Here is a 21106-nt window from a genome sequence, read left to right as displayed (position 1 = left end):
AATTATTGAATTTTCAGTAATTAATTTCATCTAAGTATGTTTTATTCAAAATATAAATTCTCCTCCCTTCTCTGTAGAGATTCTGGTATATGCCTCGTAAGGAGCCCATCTCACACTCTTCAACATGAAAATCATTACATGATTACATCTGCCTTCAAAAAAAAGAAAAACATTCTGAAACAGAGATTATCAGATTATCAGATTTTTAATGGAAGGGCACCTGGGCGGCTCAGTTGATTTCAGCTCAGGCCATGATCTCAAGGTCCTAGGCTCAGCCCTGGGTAGAGCTCCAAGTTGAGCCCATATAAAGTCTCACATGGGCTCCAATGCTCAGCAGGGAGTCTGCTTGAGTATTCTCCTCTCCATCTTCTTCTGCCCCTCCCCTGGCTCATGCTCTTGTTCTCTTTCTCTCTCTCAAATAAATCCTAAAAAATTTTTTTTTAATGAAAGAAAAGAGAATGGAGAGGTAGCTGAACAAACTGTATAGGTATGTATCTATATGCATATATATTCAAGTTATATGCATATATTCTTAGTACAATTTCTGATTCATATTAAGCGCTTTCTTTTTTAAGATTTTATTAATTCATGAGAGACACAGAGAGGCAGAGACATAGATGGAGGGAGAAGTAGGCCCCTCCCTGGATGGGGATCATGCCCTGAGCCGAATGAGGACGCTCAACCACTGAGCCATCCAGGCATCCTCATATTAAGGGCTCAAGTGGTAGTTGTAGTTGCAAGGGTCAGCAAATATATCTGTGATGGGCCAGATGGTCAATATTTTAGACTTTGAGGGCCATACAGTCTCTGCTGCATCTATTCAGTTCTGCCTTCATATGGAAACTTCTGTAGATAATTCGTAAACTAATGAGTATGGTTGTGTTCAACTAAAATTTATTATAGACAATTACATTTGAATTCATTCAAGTTTCACATGTCACAAAATATTATTATTTTAATTCTCTTTTTCACCATTTAGAAATGTAAAAACCTGTCTTATCTTGCCAGCCAGATTTGGCCTTAAGGCCAGTTTGCCAGAATTCATGTTCCGGTCACTTGGAAGAGATGTGAAAGACTGATTAATTCTTCTTTCTCATTTACAGTTGAGGACAGTGAAATTCAGAAAAAAATGGAGTCATTGTTCTAAGATGATAACACTTATAATGTGTAATATAAAATACTTGAGAATATTGTTTAAAATACAGATTCTTATCCATAGGCTGGAAGTGAAGCCCTAAATTCTACAATTCTGATAAACTCCCTTGTAATGCCTGTGGGTATGTGGGACTACATTTTGTGTAGGGAGAATATTGAAAGATCCTTGTAGGGCAATGATCTTTCCAAAATCCATGGCACTCTGAGCTCATTGACTCAAGAAATGTATCGTTTTTCTCTACTTTGTATAAAATTTTTTATTTGTTTATTTTTTTAAAGATTTTATTTATTTATTCATGAGAGACACAGAGAGAGAGAGAGAGGCAGAGACACAGGCAGAGGGAGAAGCAGACTCCATGCAGGGAACCTGATGTGGGACTCGATCCCCGGACTCCAGGATCCCGCTCTGGGCCGAAGGTAGGCGCTAAACCGCTGAGCCACCCAGGGATCCCCTGTATAAAAATATTTAAAGATTTGTAAAATTTTTTTTAGATTTGTATAAGTTTGTATAATTTGTATCAAAAATATTTCTGATGTGACTTGTAATTTATTTCTACTGATCTGCTAAAATCAGACGCCTACAAGCAACTTTAATTTACTGTACCAATGTTTCTTTAAGAGTGACATGCAAGGGATCCCTGGGTGGCGCAGCGGTTTGGCGCCTGCCTTTGGCCCAGGGCGCGATCCTGGAGACCCGGGATCGAATCCCACGTCGGGCTCCCGGTGCATGGAGCCTGCTTCTCCCTCTGCTTCTCTCTCTCTCTCTCTCTGTGACTATCATAAATAAAAATTAAAAAAAAAAAAAAAAAAAAAAAGAGTGACATGCAAGAACATGGAATTTGCATTTAAAAGACCCAGATTCAAGTCCTGATGGCTTGTTTTCTCAAGGCCAAGTCACTTAATCTCTGTGAACCTCAGTTTCATCATTTTTAAATGGAAGTAAAAGTTATAATACTGTCTCACTGTGTTGCAAAGCTCAAAGAAGGTAACATAAATGTGTGATTTGGTCAATCATAAGTTACATTGGAATGATCCAGTGTGTTTTATTCCATATACATTTTCTCTGTAAATGTCTCAGATTAATTTTCAGGTAGAGGCCTTCACACTATCTACCTGTATACAGTTGGGGTAGACCTGTATGGACTGTGGGTTTCAGAATCCCCTGGGTTATGCATTTTAAAATGCAGATTTACTTACTAAATCAGAATCTCTGCAGATGGTGCCAGGAAACTATATTTTAAACAACTTTCCCAGTCATGTTTACATTTTTAAACCCACGCTTGAGAATTCTTGATTTAAAGACTTTATCGAACATCTACTTTATTTTGTTTTGTGGTCAGCTTCATTTTTCACAACTTTCCAAATATGTGCACAGTTGGAAGAATTACTGATAGAATATCTTGGTTACTTTTGACTTGTTAAATAACTGTATATTTTCTAAATGTGCTTCGATTGTTTCAGAACCAGAAAAATTAAAGATATTTCTACATCTTATTTTACCTTCTGTCCCTAGCCTTCAGAGATATTAAAGTTCTATCTGGGGACGTCTGGGTGGCTCAGTGGTTTGGCACCGCCTTCAGCCCAGGGCGTGATCCTGGAGACACGGGATCAAGTCCCACGTCAGGTTCCCTGCATGGAGCCTGCTTCTCCCTCTCTGCCTCTCTCTATCTCTCATGAATAATAAATAAAATCTTAAAAAAAAAAAAAAGTTCTATCTAGAGTTTTTTGTCATAACTATGGCCGTATAAACCTCTGTTTTTATAGGCAAAAGGTCAGTTTATTGTTTTGTACCTGACATTTTGCTGGCCCCAAAAGGTCTTCATTCTTGTTATTACATATGAATATAATTGAGCTAGTGAACTTATGTTGTTCAACTGTTTACATAGTAACTTTAAGAGGCATATATCAGAATCTCTATGGAGACGGGAGGAGAATATATAATTTGAGCAAAACATACTTACATGAAATTAATTACTGAAAGTTCTGTGTATTTAGTTGATTGCCAGATATTCACTGTTAAAAATCCTGTGATAAATATTGATGCTAATAGTGAGTATAAAAATAAAAATGATATGAGAATATTATTTCATTAATCTTTATTTGATTTTTAAGATTAGGTGCACTTTGATAATTGAGCCATTTTCATATTTTATAAAATATCTTTATATTTTTCTCTTAATATTCAATCAGGTATTTTTCTTCATTTATACTTTATATATATCAATTCCCTTCATTGAAAATATTTCCCTTGCTTATGTATTCTTGTCTTTTGTGTATAGTATGTATGTATAGAAGTTTGAAATTTGTGTGCTATGAAATCTATCAGTCTCACACTTTATGGTTTCTTTTGTTTTTATGCTAACAAGTCATTCTTCAAACCAAGGTCATGTACATATTAACTGTATTCTTCTAGTTCATATAATTTAAATTTTACATGGAATTTTAAAATAGAACTAGAATCAATTATCCTAGTCATTATTTATTTAAAAATCCATTATCTTTGACTATGAATTGCCATAGTTATCATGGGTAATATAGTTTATTTCTGGGTGTTCCCATTCTATTCCATTTATCTATATATCAATTCTTAATTCAGTTTCAGGGACCTCTTTTAATTGGTGTATAATATAAACATAATTTTAATCATGTCCCTTTCTTTATTTTTAAAATATCATTCATTTTCCTTGAGCATTTATCTCCTCCCTGGAGACATCTCATTGAGACCTTAATTCAGAATCACATTACACATATAAGTTAATATGAATAGAATTGATTTAGTGATAATAACTCTCCCATTCTGGATCGTGGTACATTTCAGTATTTATTTGAATCCTTTCTGTTCCTCTGTAAGGTTTTTAAGGTTTGTAATTTTCTTTTAGGAGTACTGTATATTTCTTTTTTTCCTCTTGGTCTTCTTTTCTCTGTCTCTTCCTCCTTTTCTTCATCCTCTTCTCCTCCTCTTTCTTCTTTTCCTCTTTTCTCTTCCTCTTTTCAAAGGGCTAGTTAACTTGCTAAAGAAATAAGGAATTTATTATCTTGTATAACTGGAAAGTTTTACATTAAACATCAATGGATCCAAATACTGGAAAAAAAGATTGCCCTCTGTAGCATCAGGATGTGTTTCCTTACTGCTTGAAATCTGGAAAGAAGGAGGCCACTTTTTCCTCTCATTGTCTATGTCAACTCCCCCCAAAAGGGTCCTGAATTCTACATGCTTCTGTGGTCTAAACCTGGATGTGGGCTGATTGGGTATTCAGATTGGCCCAGGATGAAAGGAGAGCATGTCTTTTTATGGTTAGCTCTAAAAATACACTTAGTGTTGGGGAGAGGGTTACTTATCAAAAAGAAAAGCTGGAAAACTGAGAAAATAATCTATTTACAGAAATATTATAGTTATATTTTTGTGTGTTTTAGTATTTTTCTTTTATTATATTTTATATTGACTATTGCTAATATGAGCAGCCAAGTCTAATGATTTTTGTATACTGATATGTCTTTACTACAACTTCCCATCGAATTAATTTTTTTCAGTTCCTATTTTCACATATTTAGATAGAATATTATATCACATTAAAGAAGTAATAATGTATGCATCTGAGGATTACATCATATTTATTTTTCTTATATTATTGCTAGGTTAAAATGTGTGACAGCAGATGTTTTTATACTTCCTTAATTTTAATGGAAATGTCACTAGTGTTTAATCATTAATATAATAATTGTTATTGGCATGAAATAGGTAAATTTTATTATTGTAATAAAATATACTATTTTTAATTTATGTAAAATAATATTAATTAAAATTAATCTTTCTTGTCCTGGCCATATGCTGTGGACTGTGTATGTAATGAGTGTATTATTTGGGAATTTTCCTTTTAAATTGTTGAATGAGATGTAATAATATATAGTTCATGTATCTATCTGTGTGCATATTTGTCCTGTGTTATGTTTGAAATTAGAGGTATTCTAGCTTTTAAAAATAATTTATTAAACTTTATATTTTTTTATGCCTTGTAAAAAACTAGACCCTCACTGTAAGTTTTTTTTTTTAAACTTAACTTTATTGAGGTATAACATATATGGCAAAATGTACTCATTTAGGAGTATACTTTGATGAATTTCAAAGAATATGTGCACTGCATTTTACCTGGCATGTAATAGTCTTATCAATCAAAATATAAAACATTAACTGCAGGGATAGCTGGGTGGCTCAGTGGTTGAGAGTCTGCCTTCAGCTCAGGGTGTGATCCTGGGGTCTTGGGATGGAGTCCCACATTGGGCTTCCTGCATGGAGCCTTCTTCTACCTCTGCCTGTGTCTCTGCCTCTCTCTTTCTCTCTGTGTCTCTCATAAGTAAATAAATAAAATCTTAAAATAAAAAAATAAAACGACTGCATCCCAAAAGTTAGCTCTTTGCAATTAATCCCCTCTCCACCTCTCGTTCTAAACAAATTTGATCTGCTTTCTGATACTCTAGATTAAATATCCCTTTTCTAGAATTTCTTACAAATGGAATTAAACAATATGTACTCTTTTGTTTCTGGAGTCTTTTGTTCAGCATAATAAACACTTGGAAGTGATTTTTTAGGTCATAAAAGTACATATGTAACATTTTAAGAAACGACCAAACTGTTTTCCAAAGTATTGTACCATTTTGTCCCTGCCTCCAGCAATGAAGGATGCTTCAAGTTGCTTTACATCCTCATCTATACTTGGTTTTGTCAGTCTTTTTAATTTCAGCCATTCTAGTAGGTATGTAGTGATATATTATTTTAGTTTAATTTATATTTTTCTGGTGACTAGTGATATTGAGCATCATTTTGTAAGCTTATTGGCCATTATACCATCTTTTGTTAAGTATCTTCAATTCTTCTGATAATTCTTGAGCAATTGAGGTGTTGTGTTTTACCTATATGTGTATATAAACACACGCGTTCCTCCCCATCCCACATAGTTGGTTTTCAGGTGTGTATATTGCAAGCCTGCATATTCATATTTTTTGACAATGTCTTTTTAGGAACAGATGTGTTTAGTTATGACAATGTCCAATTTATCAGGTTGTTTCCTTTTATGTTTCACACTTACTGTAATCTTGTCTGAGAAATCTTTGCTTACTTCAAAATCGTTATTCTCTCTCCATATTTTAGACACATAGCCTGCTTCCTGCCAAAGAATGAAGCTGAGTCAAAGCAAGCAGACTTGAGAGAATGAGAAGGAGAAAAGAGGACTCTTTTTTTAAAACTAGAGCTAGTTTAGCTCCCTCAAAACTAAATATGACCCTTCTAGGGTCTCTATTGAATGTCCATGATGTTCTTTAAGATCCTTCCTACTCTGGCTAGCCAAAACTTTGTCTCTCAGAGTGCTGTGACCTTTGGAATTAATTGTTCAGCTTCGAGCTCTTCGTGGAATGTTATTCTGTAAATGCGTAGGTTTGTATCTAGCAACCTACTCATGGGGATCCCTCTGCAGATTTCAGAGCTCTGCAGAGGCAGAGCTCCTTCCTTTGCAGCACTCTGATATAAATTCTAGTTGCTTTACCCTCCCTAAACTCCAATCTTTCCCCCCAGTTTACTAATACCACCATGCTTTCCATGGGCCCAACCTTCCTGCATGGCAGGAGACTATCTCCAGGCAGAAAGCTATTAGATTATAGTGTTCAAATAATTTATTTCCTTTCTTTTAGAGATCACAATTCTGAGCCCCTTTGTTGTCTAGTGCATAAACTTTTATATATACATTTTATTCAGTGTTCTAGTTGTTGACAGAAGTAAGAGGAGTCTGGATATCTTTCATGACAGGAGTTGGATTCTATAAATCTAATTTAATTGTGGTAAAACATACAGAAAAATCACCATTTAAATAATTTTTAAGTGTACAGTTCAGTGGCATTAAGTACACTCACATTGGTATACAACCATTGCCCCTACCCATCTCCAGAATTTTGCCATCTTTCCAAACTGAAACTCTACCTATTAAACAGTAATTTCCCATTTTCTTCCCCTTCCCACCCCCTAGCAACCACTATTCTACTTTAGGTCTCTATTTGACAACTTTAGGTACCTTGTGTCAATGGAATCACACAGTATTTATATTTCTGTGACTGGTTTATTTAAGTTACTAAAATGTCTTCAAAGTTCTTCCATGTTGTAGCATGTGTCAGAATTTCCTTTTTAAAGGCTGAATAATATTCCGTTGTATGCATATACCAGATTTTGTTATAAAATTCATCTGTTGATGCTACTTGGATTGCTTCCTCCTTTTGGTTATAGTGAATGATGCTGCTATGAACATGGGTGTATAAGTATCTGTTTGAGTCTCTGCTTTCAGGTCTTTTGGGTATATACCCAGAAGCTGAATTTCTAGATTACATGGTTATTCTATTTTTATTTTTTTAGCAACATACTATTTTTCATCCCTATCAGCAATGGACAGGGTTCCAATTTTTCCATCACATACTTGCCAACAGTTGTTATTTTCTGTTTCTTGATAGTAGCCATACTTTTTTTTTTTTTTTTACTTTCAAATCCTAATAGATTTGAACTGGTATCTCATTATGGTTTTGATTTGCATTTCTCTAATGATTAGTGATATTGAGCATCTTTTCATGTTCTTATTAGCAATTTGCATATCTTTACCTGTATGCGACTCAAATCCTTTGTCAATTTTTTATTTGTTGTTTATTTGTTGTTTTCATTGAATTATGGTTGATAAGGGATATAGATCCCTTATCAAACATTTTTTTCCCACTTCCTGTGGGAACCTTTCCCTGTGTTACCTTTTCACTCTATTGATAATGTCCTTCAATGCACAGAAGTTTTTAATTTTGACGAAGTACAATTCATCCATATTTCTTTTATTGTCCATGCTATTTTTGGTAACGTTCAAAAGTCATTACCAGATCCAAAGTCATGAAGTTTTCTTTTGTTTTCTTCTAAGAGTTTTATGATTTTAGTTCTATCAATGTCCTTCATCTCTTGTAAGAATTTTTAACTTACAGTCTATTTTTCTATGTTGTAAGTATAGACATCCCAATCTATTCTTTCCCTACCCCACAACTTTATTGAGGAATAATAGACAAATATAATTGTGTATATTTAAATTGTACAATGTGATGATTTGATACACATAAAATTGTGGAATAATTGCTAAAATCAAGATAATGAATACATCCATCACCTCTCATAATTAACAGTTTTTTGTATGTGACGAAAATGCTTATGATTTACTCTCAGCAACTTTCAAGTATTGATATTAAATTATTACATGTCAATATACAATATCATATTATTAATGATAGTCACAATGTTGCATATTAGAGTCTCAGAACTTACTCATAACTGAAATTTTGCACATTTTGATCTGTATCTCCCCACCTATCCCTCCCAAACCTCTGGTAACCACCATTCTATTATCTATTTCTATGAAATTGACTTTTTTTTTTTTTTTAGATTCCACATGTGTTACTATTTAGTATTTTTAAAAAAGATTTTATTTATTTATTCATGAGAGACACACACAGAGAGAGAGAGAGAGAGGCAGAGACACAGGCAGAGAGAGAGAGAAGCAGGCTCCATGCAGGAAGACTCCAGTATCACGCCCTGGGCTGAAGGCAGGCACCAAGCCGCTGAGCCACCCCGGGATCCTGATACTATATAGTATTTGTATTTGTTTTTCTCTGCCTGTCTTATTTTACTTATCATAATGCCTCCTAGGTTTATCTGTGGCACATGGCAGGCCTAACTTTTTTATGACTAAATAATATTCCACTATGTATATATACCTCATTTTCTTTATCCGTTCAGTCACTGGACATTTAGGTTGTATCCCTGCTCTCTTTTGGTAACTTTCTGCATTGAATATCTGTTTTCATTCCTAACACTTCAACCTATGAATGTCTGTGTCTCTTATAGATAGCATGTATTTGGATGCTGCTGTTTTTTTAATCCACTCTGTCAATCTATTTTTATTGGGCTTAATCCATTTACATTTAAAGTTATTACATAGGGAAGTAGTTACTTTTGCCACTTTGTTATTTGTTTTTATATGTCTTATACCTTATTTTTATCTTTCATTTCCTTTATTACTGTCTTTGTGTTTAGTTGATTTTTTTGTAGTGACACATTTTGATTCCCTTCTCATTTTCTTTTGTGTAAAATTGTAGGTTATTTTCTTTGTGGTTATCATAGAGATTACATGTAACATCCTAGTTTTGATAATCTATATTAAATTGATAGTTTAACAACTTTAAAAAATAGACTTCAATAACAACTTTTACATAAATAGCTACTCGTTTACACCTCTGCTTTCCTCATTTTCACTTATTGATGACACAAATTTTATCTTTATAATGCATAATATTAACATAGATTTATAATTATATTTATGCATTTATCTTTTAAATTCTGTACAAAATAAAAAGTAGAGTCACAAAGCAAAATTACAAAAATACTGTTTTTTATATTTGTTCATAATTTGCCTTTTCCAGGGCTCTTTATATTTTCGTATGACTTTAAGTTACTGTCTAACACCCTTTCATTTCAGCTCGAGGCTCCTGTTAGCATTTCATGTAGAACAAGTCTATGGTGTTAAACTCCCTCAGCTTTTGTTTGTCTAAGGATATCTTAATTTTGCTCTCATTTTTGAAGGACAGTTTTGCTGGACATAGAATTTAAGGTTGAATATTTTTCTCTTTCTTCACTTTAAATATATGAATATATCATCTGGCTTCAAAGTTTGTGCTGAGAAATCTGACAATCTAATTGGGGATTCTGATAAGTTTTTGATGCCTAGAACTTATTTTTCTACTTCTAACATCTACCAGAATTGAGTCAGTTCAATGTTTTTTTTTTTTTTTAATTTTTATTTATTTATGATAGTCACACAGAGAGAGAGAGAGAGAGAGAGAGAGAGGCAGAGACACAGGCAGAGGGAGAAGCAGGCTCCATGCACCGGGAGCCCGATGTGGGATTCGATCCTGGGTCGCCAGGATCGCACCCTGGGCCAAAGGCAGGTGCCAAACCACTTCGCCACCCAGGGATCCCCAGTTCAATGTTTTTTAGGAGTTTTAACATATTAATGTTTTTTATCATTTGAAGACCTGTTTTTATTTTCTCTACCTGATTTTAATATTATCAATGTAATTGATTATATGATGTCACAATAAAGCTAAACAAAATGAAACAAAAGAAAAACTCATTCCCTCAGTAGCATTTGACTTAAAGCAGTATTATTCACACTTGTGGAGTCAGGTAGGAATTGGCTAGGCACCACTGCTCTTCTTGATTAGGTTCATTTGCAGGTTTTGCTTTTGACTCGCTGTGAATCTGCTGGGGTGACACAATTGGGAACTTGGCTTTTCTTTGCCTCTCTCTCCTCTTCTAGCTGGCCAGACCAAGGATGTTCTTATGGTGGTGGCAGATATATGAGAGGCCAACACCTCAACATGCAAGTCCATCTCAAGCCTCTGCTTGCATTATATCTACCAGGATCCTATTTTCCATGGCAGGCTGCATGTTTGTCCCCATATCAAGAAAGTGGGGCAATTCATCCATTTACGATGGTAGAAGAATGACTTAAACTTAGAAGGCAAATGGCATAGATTCAAGAATGGGTGATGAATTGGAGCCCCCCCTTGAAATCTAGAACACCAACCAGCTTTCCTTTTATTTTATTTTGTGTAGAATGTACCTCCCCATTTATTTAAAATTTCCTGTGCACTTCTTTTAAATAACTTATAGCTAAGTGTCATTAAAAAAAGAATATTTGAGTTCTAGTTAGTTAACCTACAGTGCAATATTAGTTTCAGGAGTAATTTCAGTGATTAATCACTTACATAACAAAACTCAGTGTTCATTTTTTTTAAGACTTTATTTATTTATTAATGAAACACACACACACACACACACACACACACACACACACACACACAGAGGAGCAGGAGAGGGAGAAGCAGGCTCCATGCAGGGAGCCCGACGTGGGACTTGATCCCGGGTCTCCAGGATCAGGCCCTGGACTGAAGGTGGTGCTAAACTGCTGAGCCACATGGGCTGCCCCGATTCTTTGCTTTTTAATAGGCAATTTTTATACAGTTACATTAACTTTATATTTTTTCTCTGGTGTAATTGTATCATTTTGTTTCTTGTTTTCTACTTTCTATTTTTTTCTCATTTTCTTATCTTTTGTATATATACACTGTTTGCTGTACAATATTCTTATTAAACATTTGAATAAGAATGCCTTTTGATATTGCATTTGTGTTAACTCAGTTTTATGATATATACACTTATATTGGTGTCTAACCTACTTCTATGCTCACTTTCCATCTTTTTATACTATCTGTGAGTGTCTGTGGGTCATGTCTTCAATAAATCTAGCATTTATTTAACAGTGATGATATCAGGAACTGTACTATGTCACTTATGAGTGGTGTACTTTAGGGAGGATATAAAGTCATTAGGCTACAAAGTTTTCCACTCATAGCTTTCATTCATTACACTTTTATCTGTCTAATGTATTGTTTTGGAAGACAAATCTGAAGTCATCGTGACTTTATTCCTCTATTTGTAACATGGAAAAAAAATATTTGTAACATGGATTTTCTGCCTTGATGTTTTTAGGATATTTTCCTTTTTCATCAAAACCCAAACTAGTTTCTAAGAAGCTTCTTGGTGAGTCTGATTAACTGATTTTCTCTAGATTGTGATGAGTCTTTTCAGTTTGCACATCCTGGTATGCAATTTTTTCCTTAATAATTGTAACTGCAACCATCTCCCTCTCCAATTCCTTCTCATCCCAGGGGAATAGTCATGATTTTTACCTTGACTCATCATTTCCTGTCCCATATCTATATTCTCTTCAAAATTGAAATTTTTCTTCCTTCATTTCTTGCTGTCAGGTGAGTGTTCCATGTTTTAATGTGTAATGTGAGTTTTTATTCTGCAATTGCATTTTTTCTTTTCTTGAATTGTAGTATCTCATTATTTCACTTTTAATTTTATCCAGTTGTTTTCTGCCTCAATAATTTTTTTCTAAATGTCCTCCTGTTTTTGAGACACGATTTTTCTTGTATTGTAATGAGAATGCTATTGAATTTTCTGCAATTACTTCTACAGCTGGCAATAGATAATAGATATTTTTTTTAATTTTTTTAAATATTTATTTATTTATTTATGATAGTCACAGAGAGAGAGAGAGAGAGAGAGGCAGAGACACAGGCAGAGAGAGAAGCAGGCTCCATGCACCGGGAGCCCGATGTGGGATTCGATCCCGGGTCTCCAGGATCGCGCCCTGGGCCAAAGGCAGGCGCTAAACCGCTGCACCACCCAGGGATCCCTAGATAATAGATATTTCTCTTGATTATTTCAGGTGATTTCTGTTCCTTACTTTATCACAGGGATCCTACTTTTTATTCCTCATTACTCATCTCAGAGCCAGATAAAATCTACCTTGGCTTGGAGTGGACCAGCAGTTTGGATATATTGATTGCATTTGGCCTTCTCAGAGTTTCAGCTGATGGAGACATTTCAGAGGATGGAAAGATGGATGTACACAATTCCCCACATAATTTGTATAGTGTAGTAAGCAGTGATATTGCACTGTGGTTTGATTTATTTCTCTTCTCCACTTCCTCATTCTCTGGTACTTAGGACAAATGAAGTTTGCTTCAAAGTTTTCACTTGTCTAAGTATCTCTCACCTCTTAACCTGGAAATTAATTGTGCTTCTCCTTAACTGCTCTCCTCCTTTATCTTCTGAATAACTATGACAATATCACATATATACTTTCCAAACTAGAAGGTGGATTGTAATTTGTGCACATTATTATGGATTTATCAAATATATATTATATATCTGTAGTTGTAAATATATGTATATAATTTATATTTATTAAATATATATATATATGGTTTACCTAATCACATCATTGTTTCTGGGCATTTAAATTGCTTTTATTTCTCCAGTACTAAAATAATATATTTTAGTTTATTTTTACATGTTTAAATAACTATTTTCTTAGGATAAATTCTTAGATGTAGAATTATTGGCATGAAGTATATTAAAAATTTTGTGAATTTTTGATATAAATTGACAAATTGTTTCCCCAAATCTTTTAATAAGTTAAACTACCAGAAACAGTACAAGTACAAATATGCTTTTGTAAAAAAAATTGGGATTATATGCTTATTTTGAGAGAAATTATAATCCTGAGAATCTATGAAAAAGAAAATTAAAAAACAGCCATTTTTTCATGCCTGGCTATGACTATTGCTATTGATTTGGCCTAGTTATTTCATTCTGTCCTACATCCTTCTAGGATACACAGATGGATAGACAGATAAGTAGGTAGGTAGGAAGGTAGGTAGAGGAAGGTAGATAAATAGGCAGACACATAGGATGCACACATCGATGAGTATACTATATGGTATAATTAAGGTATTTTAAGTTTTTGTGCAATTATCCATACCCTGTTATTAATGTCTTTACATTTAATACAAATTGTTTATTTCATTAATATAAATACTAAAAAGAAAATAAGGACGAATACCTACTTTTAAGATTATATGTATACCATATAATTTTAATTTCAAAAGGATTTGTATCAACTTATGCTCTCAGCATCCATGTATATGAATATTCGTTACATATACCTTTAGAAGTATTAAGATGATTTTTACTTTTTGTTTAATTTGATGAGAAAAAGTGATACCTTATTGTTTTGATTTGTATTTATTTGATCACTAGATATATTTTCTTGAATGATTATTATCCATATATATATATTCTGCAGAATTTCTGTTAAAGCTCATTATTAACTTTTATTGTTGTGCATATATATTTGAGAGAGAGAGAGAGAGTACAAATGGTGGGGGCAGGGAGGGTGGGCGGAGAAGAAACAGAGGGAGAAGGAGAAGCAGACTCCCCACGGAGAAGGGAGCCTGATGTGGGGCCAGATCTCAGGACCCCGAGAGATCATGACCTGAGTCAAAGGCAGACACTTAATCAACTGAGACACCCAGGCGCCCCTTTACTAACAAAATTAATGATTTTAGTCACACCATTTCTCTTTTGTAGAGATAAAAAGTAATTCTTAATTTTAAAACATTATATTTCTTTCTATATTTTATTTTATTATTATTTTTTCTTTCTATATTTTATTTAAAATTTTTGGATGCTTCTTCAAAGGGTCTTTTTTTTTTAACATAATCAATGCATTAAACATTGTAGTTGCTCCAGAGTATTATGTTGAAACACTAATGAAATAAAATCTTCCCTCTAAATTCAAATCTGTTATTTTTAATAGCAATAAGAATTGTATCAAATACTATTGCAGGAATCATCTTGACTGACTTTTTTTTTTTTTCTTCTCATTTCAGAGAGTAAAAGACAATGCCTTCACTTCTCTCAGCTAAGTCTAATGGATTCCCTCAAAGATTTGTTTATTCCCCAAATGGAGATTGCTTTGATGCTATATACAAGGAACAACCTCAACTGTGCTGAGCCACTGTTTGAGCAGAATGGTTCACTTAATGTTAATTTCAGTACAAACAAGAAAACGGTCTGGCTTATTCATGGATATAGACCAACAGGTTCCACTCCCTCATGGCTTCCGAACTTCCTAAGGATTTTGTTGAATCGAGAGGATATGAATATAATTGTAGTAGACTGGAACCGGGGTGCTACAACTTTTCTTTACAGCAGAGCAGTTAAAAACACCAGAAGAGTTGCTAGAAGTCTGAGTGAGTACATTCGGAATCTTTTGGTAAGAAATTTATGCATTATATATACAATCTTTTATGTAATACCACAAAGTGGTATTAAGATAAATACTTTTTTCCTATACATATTAAGGATTATTGCTTTGATATGCTTTCATTTACAGCCATCTTTTCCTTGTGTGAATGGATAAATTCCATACCTAGATATGAACTGTCTTATTTTTAAAAAATGATCTTAAAGATTTGGTTATTATGTTTTGCCTTAAAATCTTTTAAGATTTTTATTTTTTTTAACTCTACCTATACTGACTTGATATTAAGGTAGTGGACCAAGGGGATAAACTATATAATCGTTAGGTTCTTTAGGTATCTTTTCTAAGATATGGCTAATATATTTATAATTAATCAAATGTGAATTGGTAAAAGTGAGGGAAAAAGATCTTGAAAAGTAGCATACTTCTGCCAGCCTTGAAGACAGGTCTTTGTACCATTCAGATTTGTCTAGCATTTAGGTCCACTGTTGGGATGAGCCATAAATTTGGGCCAGTTTTAAGTCATCTGCAGTTTGAATGATCTATACTTACTACACCAACCCATATGGATATCAGTGTCTGTTCTAGAGAGAAACGTAGTTGTGATGAGCACTTGAGAGAAAGAAGGGTGATTTCTGATTTGGAACATTCTTGGGCTTGAAATCTGCTTTGAATTGTGTTGTGCTGAATTTCCAAAGTGCTCTTGAAATTAAGCAAGCTTAATAGATCCAAGAAGCAGTTACATATAATTGTCAGGAGTCAGACTGGAAATAGACCAAATCTATCCCTTATACTCTGTATGACTTTGAATAATTGCTTAATTTCTCTGCCTCATTTATTTATCTCTATACATTTGAGATAACCAAACTTTATAAGAATATTTTATAGAAGTATTAAATGAAATTAATTCTTTCAGTGTCTGGTATATGATAATCATTGAATGAAATCAAGATCAGTATAATTTTTACCTCCTCAAATTTGGACGAAACCAAACTAGCTCTCTAGAGAGACAGTGGTTAATTGATTCACTCGGTCTTATAGTCTGTACATTGTATAATTGATTGTTGCTTACAGCAGTGGCCTTTTCTCTAATAAACATGTATTTCAAAGTGTGGGAAATATGAATGTTAAAGATAGAAATTTAGGAAAAGGCTTTATATGTAGGAAAAAGGAAGAAAAGCTCAATAACACTAAAGTTGAGAGTGATTCTCCCTCAAGTTTCTGGGCATTGCTCTGAGAAATTTGAAGAAAATTAATACCCTGTGTTTGGAAAGCCTGAGTTTAGTTACTCATTGACAGCAAATATCCCACATCTTTCTACAGGCCTCTAAGAGGTGTTTAAAACTTATGCTTGGAGGAATAGATTTCATGATTCTCCAGCTTGTGATCTGGGAAGCCATGATCATACTTAAAATTCATAAGTTTCATTTTGTCATCTCTGAAATGATGGTGATTCACACTGTTTCAGTCTTCTTGGTGATTTTGACATAATCTGACCAGAAAACAAGTAGGTAGATTATATATTTTGGAGTTAAACAGGCCTGGACTTGAAGTTCATCTTTGTCCCTGACAGTAATAAGTAAATATGGTTTCAGGTAACTCATTATCAAACGATGTTATTCAACATTTAATAGATGCCAGGACTTGTTTTAGGCAATAGGATAAAAATAAATACCTCATTGGACTAATATGAATATTAAATATGAGATTTACAAAGCACTTATTCAAGGTAATACCTAATGGTGCTTTTACTGTTATTATGAAATTCTTTAACTAAATGTATTATTTTGCATATACTATTTTGGATAAAAGATAACAAAGGTTTTTAAAAATGTAATGGCATTACTAAAAATGTATAGAGAAAAATCGGATAACTTATGGAAAATGTTGAACAAAGATATAGTTTTTTTAAATTATAAAATCCCATTTTCTGTCTCCCAGAAATACATTAAATGAGAAAAAAAATGAATTCTAGAATATTGATGCATTTGTGATTTCTAAAATGAAAATCATAACATTGTATTTTCACTTGCAGAAGTATGGAGCATCTCTTGATAATTTTCATTTCATAGGTATGAGCTTAGGGACTCACATTAGTGGATTTGTTGGAAAGATATTTCAAGGTCAACTTGGAAGAATAACAGGTAAAACATTTTTGAGATGATTTTATCTTCCATTGAATAGATATTCTCAAGTTGTTAAACTTTACCTCCTCCCCACCCTCATTTTTTGACACATGCCAGTAGGTCATGAGCCAAGGATTTCTATTTAAATTTTCAAATGCACCAGCAATAATATCTATATTTCATGGAACTCTTAATGGATTTTCCTTTTCTTGTGTGTATGTGGGGAACTTTTGTGAAAAATGAAGGATAAAATACTAATTTGTTTCATGCCACAGCCCAAATTGTATTTGGCACTTAAAAATCATTTTAGAAAAAAAAATAAAAATCATTTTAGAACTATAGATAGATCTAGGATGAACCAGTAAAGCATGAGGATCAAGACAGGATCAGGATATTATTCATTTTACCTCTTCTCAGGTCTGTAGTAGATATTTGTTATTAACTAAAAAACAACTACAGGTTTACCCCTAAGTACTTCTTAAATAAAAATACTAAAACAAAAAACAAAATAAAACAAAACCCTACAGTATTTTATTTATTTATTTATTTATTTATTTATTTATTTATTTAATTTATAAATTTATTTTTTATTGGCGTTCAATTAACCCTACAGTATTTTGTTGAGGCATCTCTAGGTGTAGCTTAACACTAGATTGTTGATAAACTCTAAACATTGGTAAAAAGTATTGTTCAGTTAATGAAGGTATTTGCTACTCATTCAGTTTAATTTCTCTTAATATTAATTTTTTGCACAAGTTTAAGCTAAAAGTATATTGATGTGCTTATAATATAATAATGCAAATATCTGATCTAATAACCATTGTTGTAGGAATTGACTAATCGACTGACAGTTTCTTTCTTGAATTTCAGGTCTTGATCCTGCTGGGCCAAAATTCTCTGGAAGACCATTTAATGTTAGATTAGATTACACTGATGCTAAATTTGTTGATGTCATCCATTCTGATACCCATGGTAACAATGTAGGATTTATTGTTTAATTATTTGGAAAGGAAAAGATGTAAGACATTGGGGAATAAGAGAACATAAAAGGAGAAAGAGTAGTGGGTAAAGTGATGATGAGTCTGTAATGATAAAATGATTATATTTCCCACAAGGGCTATTTCTTAGTTTGTGATATCCTCTGGAGTCAAATGGCACTTTTGGCTGCAGCTTACCTCCTTCAGGTTTCAAGGGCTGTCATATCATCCTAAACAATTGAAACTTGATAAAAAAATACTTCATCTTGTTCATACTATTGTCAATTTTGATTTGATCACAGTTTCTCCCATGCTTAATGTTTCTACTGTATTTAGCTTTACCATTCTCTCCACTCACGTTCTCCTTGTGATGTGTACCAACTAGAACAGAACACAGCATTTCAGATACAGATAGAGAATACTTTCCCTTAAAAGTAGGGAAATAGTTTCTGTATTGTTTTTAATTATCTTCCTAAAAATATCTAACAGGTTATTGATAGCTTGGGCCAGAGTGCTTTGGACAGACTCTTGTTTTTTTTTTTTTTTTTTTTTTTTTGATGATTTTATTTATTTAGTTGAGAGAGAGTCTGAGTAGAGTGAAAGCAAGCACGAGCAGGGGAAGAGGGAGAAGGGCAGAGAGAGAGGGAGAAGCAGGCTCCCCAACTTAAGGCTTGACTGGGGCTCAATCCTAGGACCCTGGAATCATGACCTAAACAGAAGGCAGATGCTTAACCCACTAAGCCACCCAAGTGCCCCAGGACAGATACTTTCAAGGAAGAATTTAGATGTCTCTGAGCCCCTTCCTCATTTGAAATTGATGATATTAATATTTGTTGAGCACTTCCTATACCTTGGGCAGTGTTTTAGATGCTTTATGTGAATTAATTATGAAATTCTCCCAAGTCCCCATGAGATAAGTAATCTGATGGGGAAGCTAGGGACAATGGTCACAAGGTCAGGAAGTGGCAGAGCCAGAATTCAAAATTGTATGATTCCAGAGTCTGTGCTTCATGTGTTTGTTGCTCTGATCAGCTGATAATTTACATGTGTTGTGGTTGCGGGCACAGAGAGGATATGGCACTACCATGGAGAAAGGAGGAAGTGATGCCAAGACTGTTTTAAGTTTTTTTTTTTTTTTTAATTATTATTTATTTATTATAGTCACACAGAGAGAGAGAGAGAGAGGCAGAGACATAGGCAGAGGGAGAAGCAGGCTCCATGCAGGGAGCCCGACATGCGATTCAATCCCAGGTCTCCAGGATCGCACCCTGGGCCAAAGGCAGGCGCTAAACCGCTGTGCCACCCAGGGATCCCGATGCCAAGACTGTTCTGATTTCCCTATTTCCTCATTTCTTTTCTCTTTAGTCCAAGTAATTTATTTGCTCCCATAGTCCTCTGAGTTTACCATGTGGTGATCCCTACCAATGCCTTTGTGAGAGCTATAAATGCCATAAATCCCACAGAGGACAATTTTTCAACCTTTATGTCTGTGAGCCGGGGGCTGAGCCTATACGGGTATCGTTCTGCTCCTTCTTTGGAATCAAACTTCACCTATGTATCACAGGTAGTTAGTGCCTAAAGGTTCATAGTTCTAATGTGATAAATCAGCCTCTCAAGACTTTGTTGCTTTATCCCTTTCTATCAGGTTAGCATTCCCACACACAGTACACCTACTGCCCAGTTGCCCTGTGATTCTTTGTCTGAGCTCTTCCTTCTGAAACCTCTCTCAACTTCAGTTCTGCCTATGGCCTTTGAATTAGCTCTTCATACTTTTTATTGTTCTTGTTTGCATTTTTGGCTTTTCCTAATAACTGTTTTTATTGTTTTTTCACTCTCAACATCTTTTGACAACCTAGACTATCAGATCTAACTTACCACTATAGGGCACATTGTTGGCACCTTTTTTTTTTTTTTTTTGTTGGCACCTTTGAATGATCTTTTTATGACCATCACAAATGAGAGACACAGAATATTGATGCTGCATGTCCCTTCTCTCAAGGAATTTCTGAATGAGATACTTGGGGTTAGCATATATTTGGCAGACTGTCTTTTCCTTAAATAGTAATCCATGAGGGCGTAGGTTTTTTTTTTTTTTTTTTTTTTACCATAGTTGATTGTATATTTAAAAAAAGCTATATGGCCTTTCAAAATTGTGAATTGGATGATTTGGACTAACATTCTTGCTGAGCTAACAGGGAAAAATTACAGTCCAACCTACAGAAGCTAGAAAAATTCCAGAAAAATAAACTGGTAATTTGGAGTCACTTTTCTTATGGCAAGTTTCCTGATACATTGAATAAGGGAAGTATTTCTGAAACCCTTTACATTGGGCTTGTAAAACATTGCATTTTTACCTTCTTTCCATGAAATGAAGGAATATAGAATGCTTAAACTTTATATATCACCCTCCAAATTAATATATTCTTAGGGAGAAAAAAATAGAATAAGGAGAGAAAGCATAATGAATATTAATAATAAAAAAAAGGGCACCTGGGTGGCTCAGTCAGTTAAGCATTTATCTTTGGCTCAGGTCATGATCTCAGGTTCCTGGGATGGAGCCAGAGCCCAGTGTCTGGCTCCCTGCTCAGTGGGGAGCCTACTTCTCCCTCTCCCTCCACCCTTCCCCCACTTGTGCTCTCTCTCTCTCTCAAATAAATAAAATCTTAAAAAATTAAAATAAAAAATATCATTTTACAGATACTACAGGTATTAAATTAATCATATTATGATATAATGAATATCATAAAATAAATATGAAAATATGTGATCTTATTGTATATAAAATAGAAAAACTTTATGAAGAAGCAAAAAACATTTACCAAACTGACAGATTAAGAAAGAAAATTTGAATAGTTCTATAATTATTAATGAAATAGAAACTGTAATTTAAAGACTTCCAAAAAGGAAATCCTAGGCAGATTTTTCTGCCAAACAATTAAGGGAGAAATAAGACCATTTTCACACAAATGGTTTCAGAGAATAATAAAATGTAGGAAACTGTTTATAACCTTTTTAAAAAGCCATCCTAAAAATGTCAAAACTTGAGATAAACATTATAGAAAAGAAAATTTGTGGACATTATTATAACCATGGATGCAAAAAT

General features: G+C 33.9%; 1 protein-coding gene across 3 annotated transcripts in view; it reads left to right on the top strand.

The window, feature by feature from the left end:
• The window catches only part of LIPI (lipase I), a 130354-nt gene that overhangs the window by 74909 nt on the left and 34339 nt on the right, over positions 1–21106 (top strand). For 2 of the 3 annotated variants that reach the window (XM_072806558.1, XM_072806559.1), the window contains exons 4-6: positions 14527–14912; positions 16936–17044; positions 17897–17998. In XM_072806558.1, coding sequence (XP_072662659.1) covers positions 14568–14912; positions 16936–17044; positions 17897–17998 — 556 coding nt within the window. In that variant the 5' untranslated portion in view covers positions 14527–14567. Of the gene's footprint in view, positions 1–14526; positions 14913–16935; positions 17045–17896; positions 17999–21106 lie in introns of those variants that run through there. The other variant, XM_072806560.1, reaches the window with a different exon arrangement.

Source organism: Canis lupus, chromosome 30 (genome assembly GCF_048164855.1).
Source record: "Canis lupus baileyi chromosome 30, mCanLup2.hap1, whole genome shotgun sequence".
In the NCBI taxonomy this organism is placed as follows: Eukaryota; Metazoa; Chordata; class Mammalia; order Carnivora; family Canidae; genus Canis; species Canis lupus.
The sequence above is the reverse complement of the archived record's forward strand: the minus strand, read 5'-3'. Positions and strand labels throughout refer to the sequence as shown.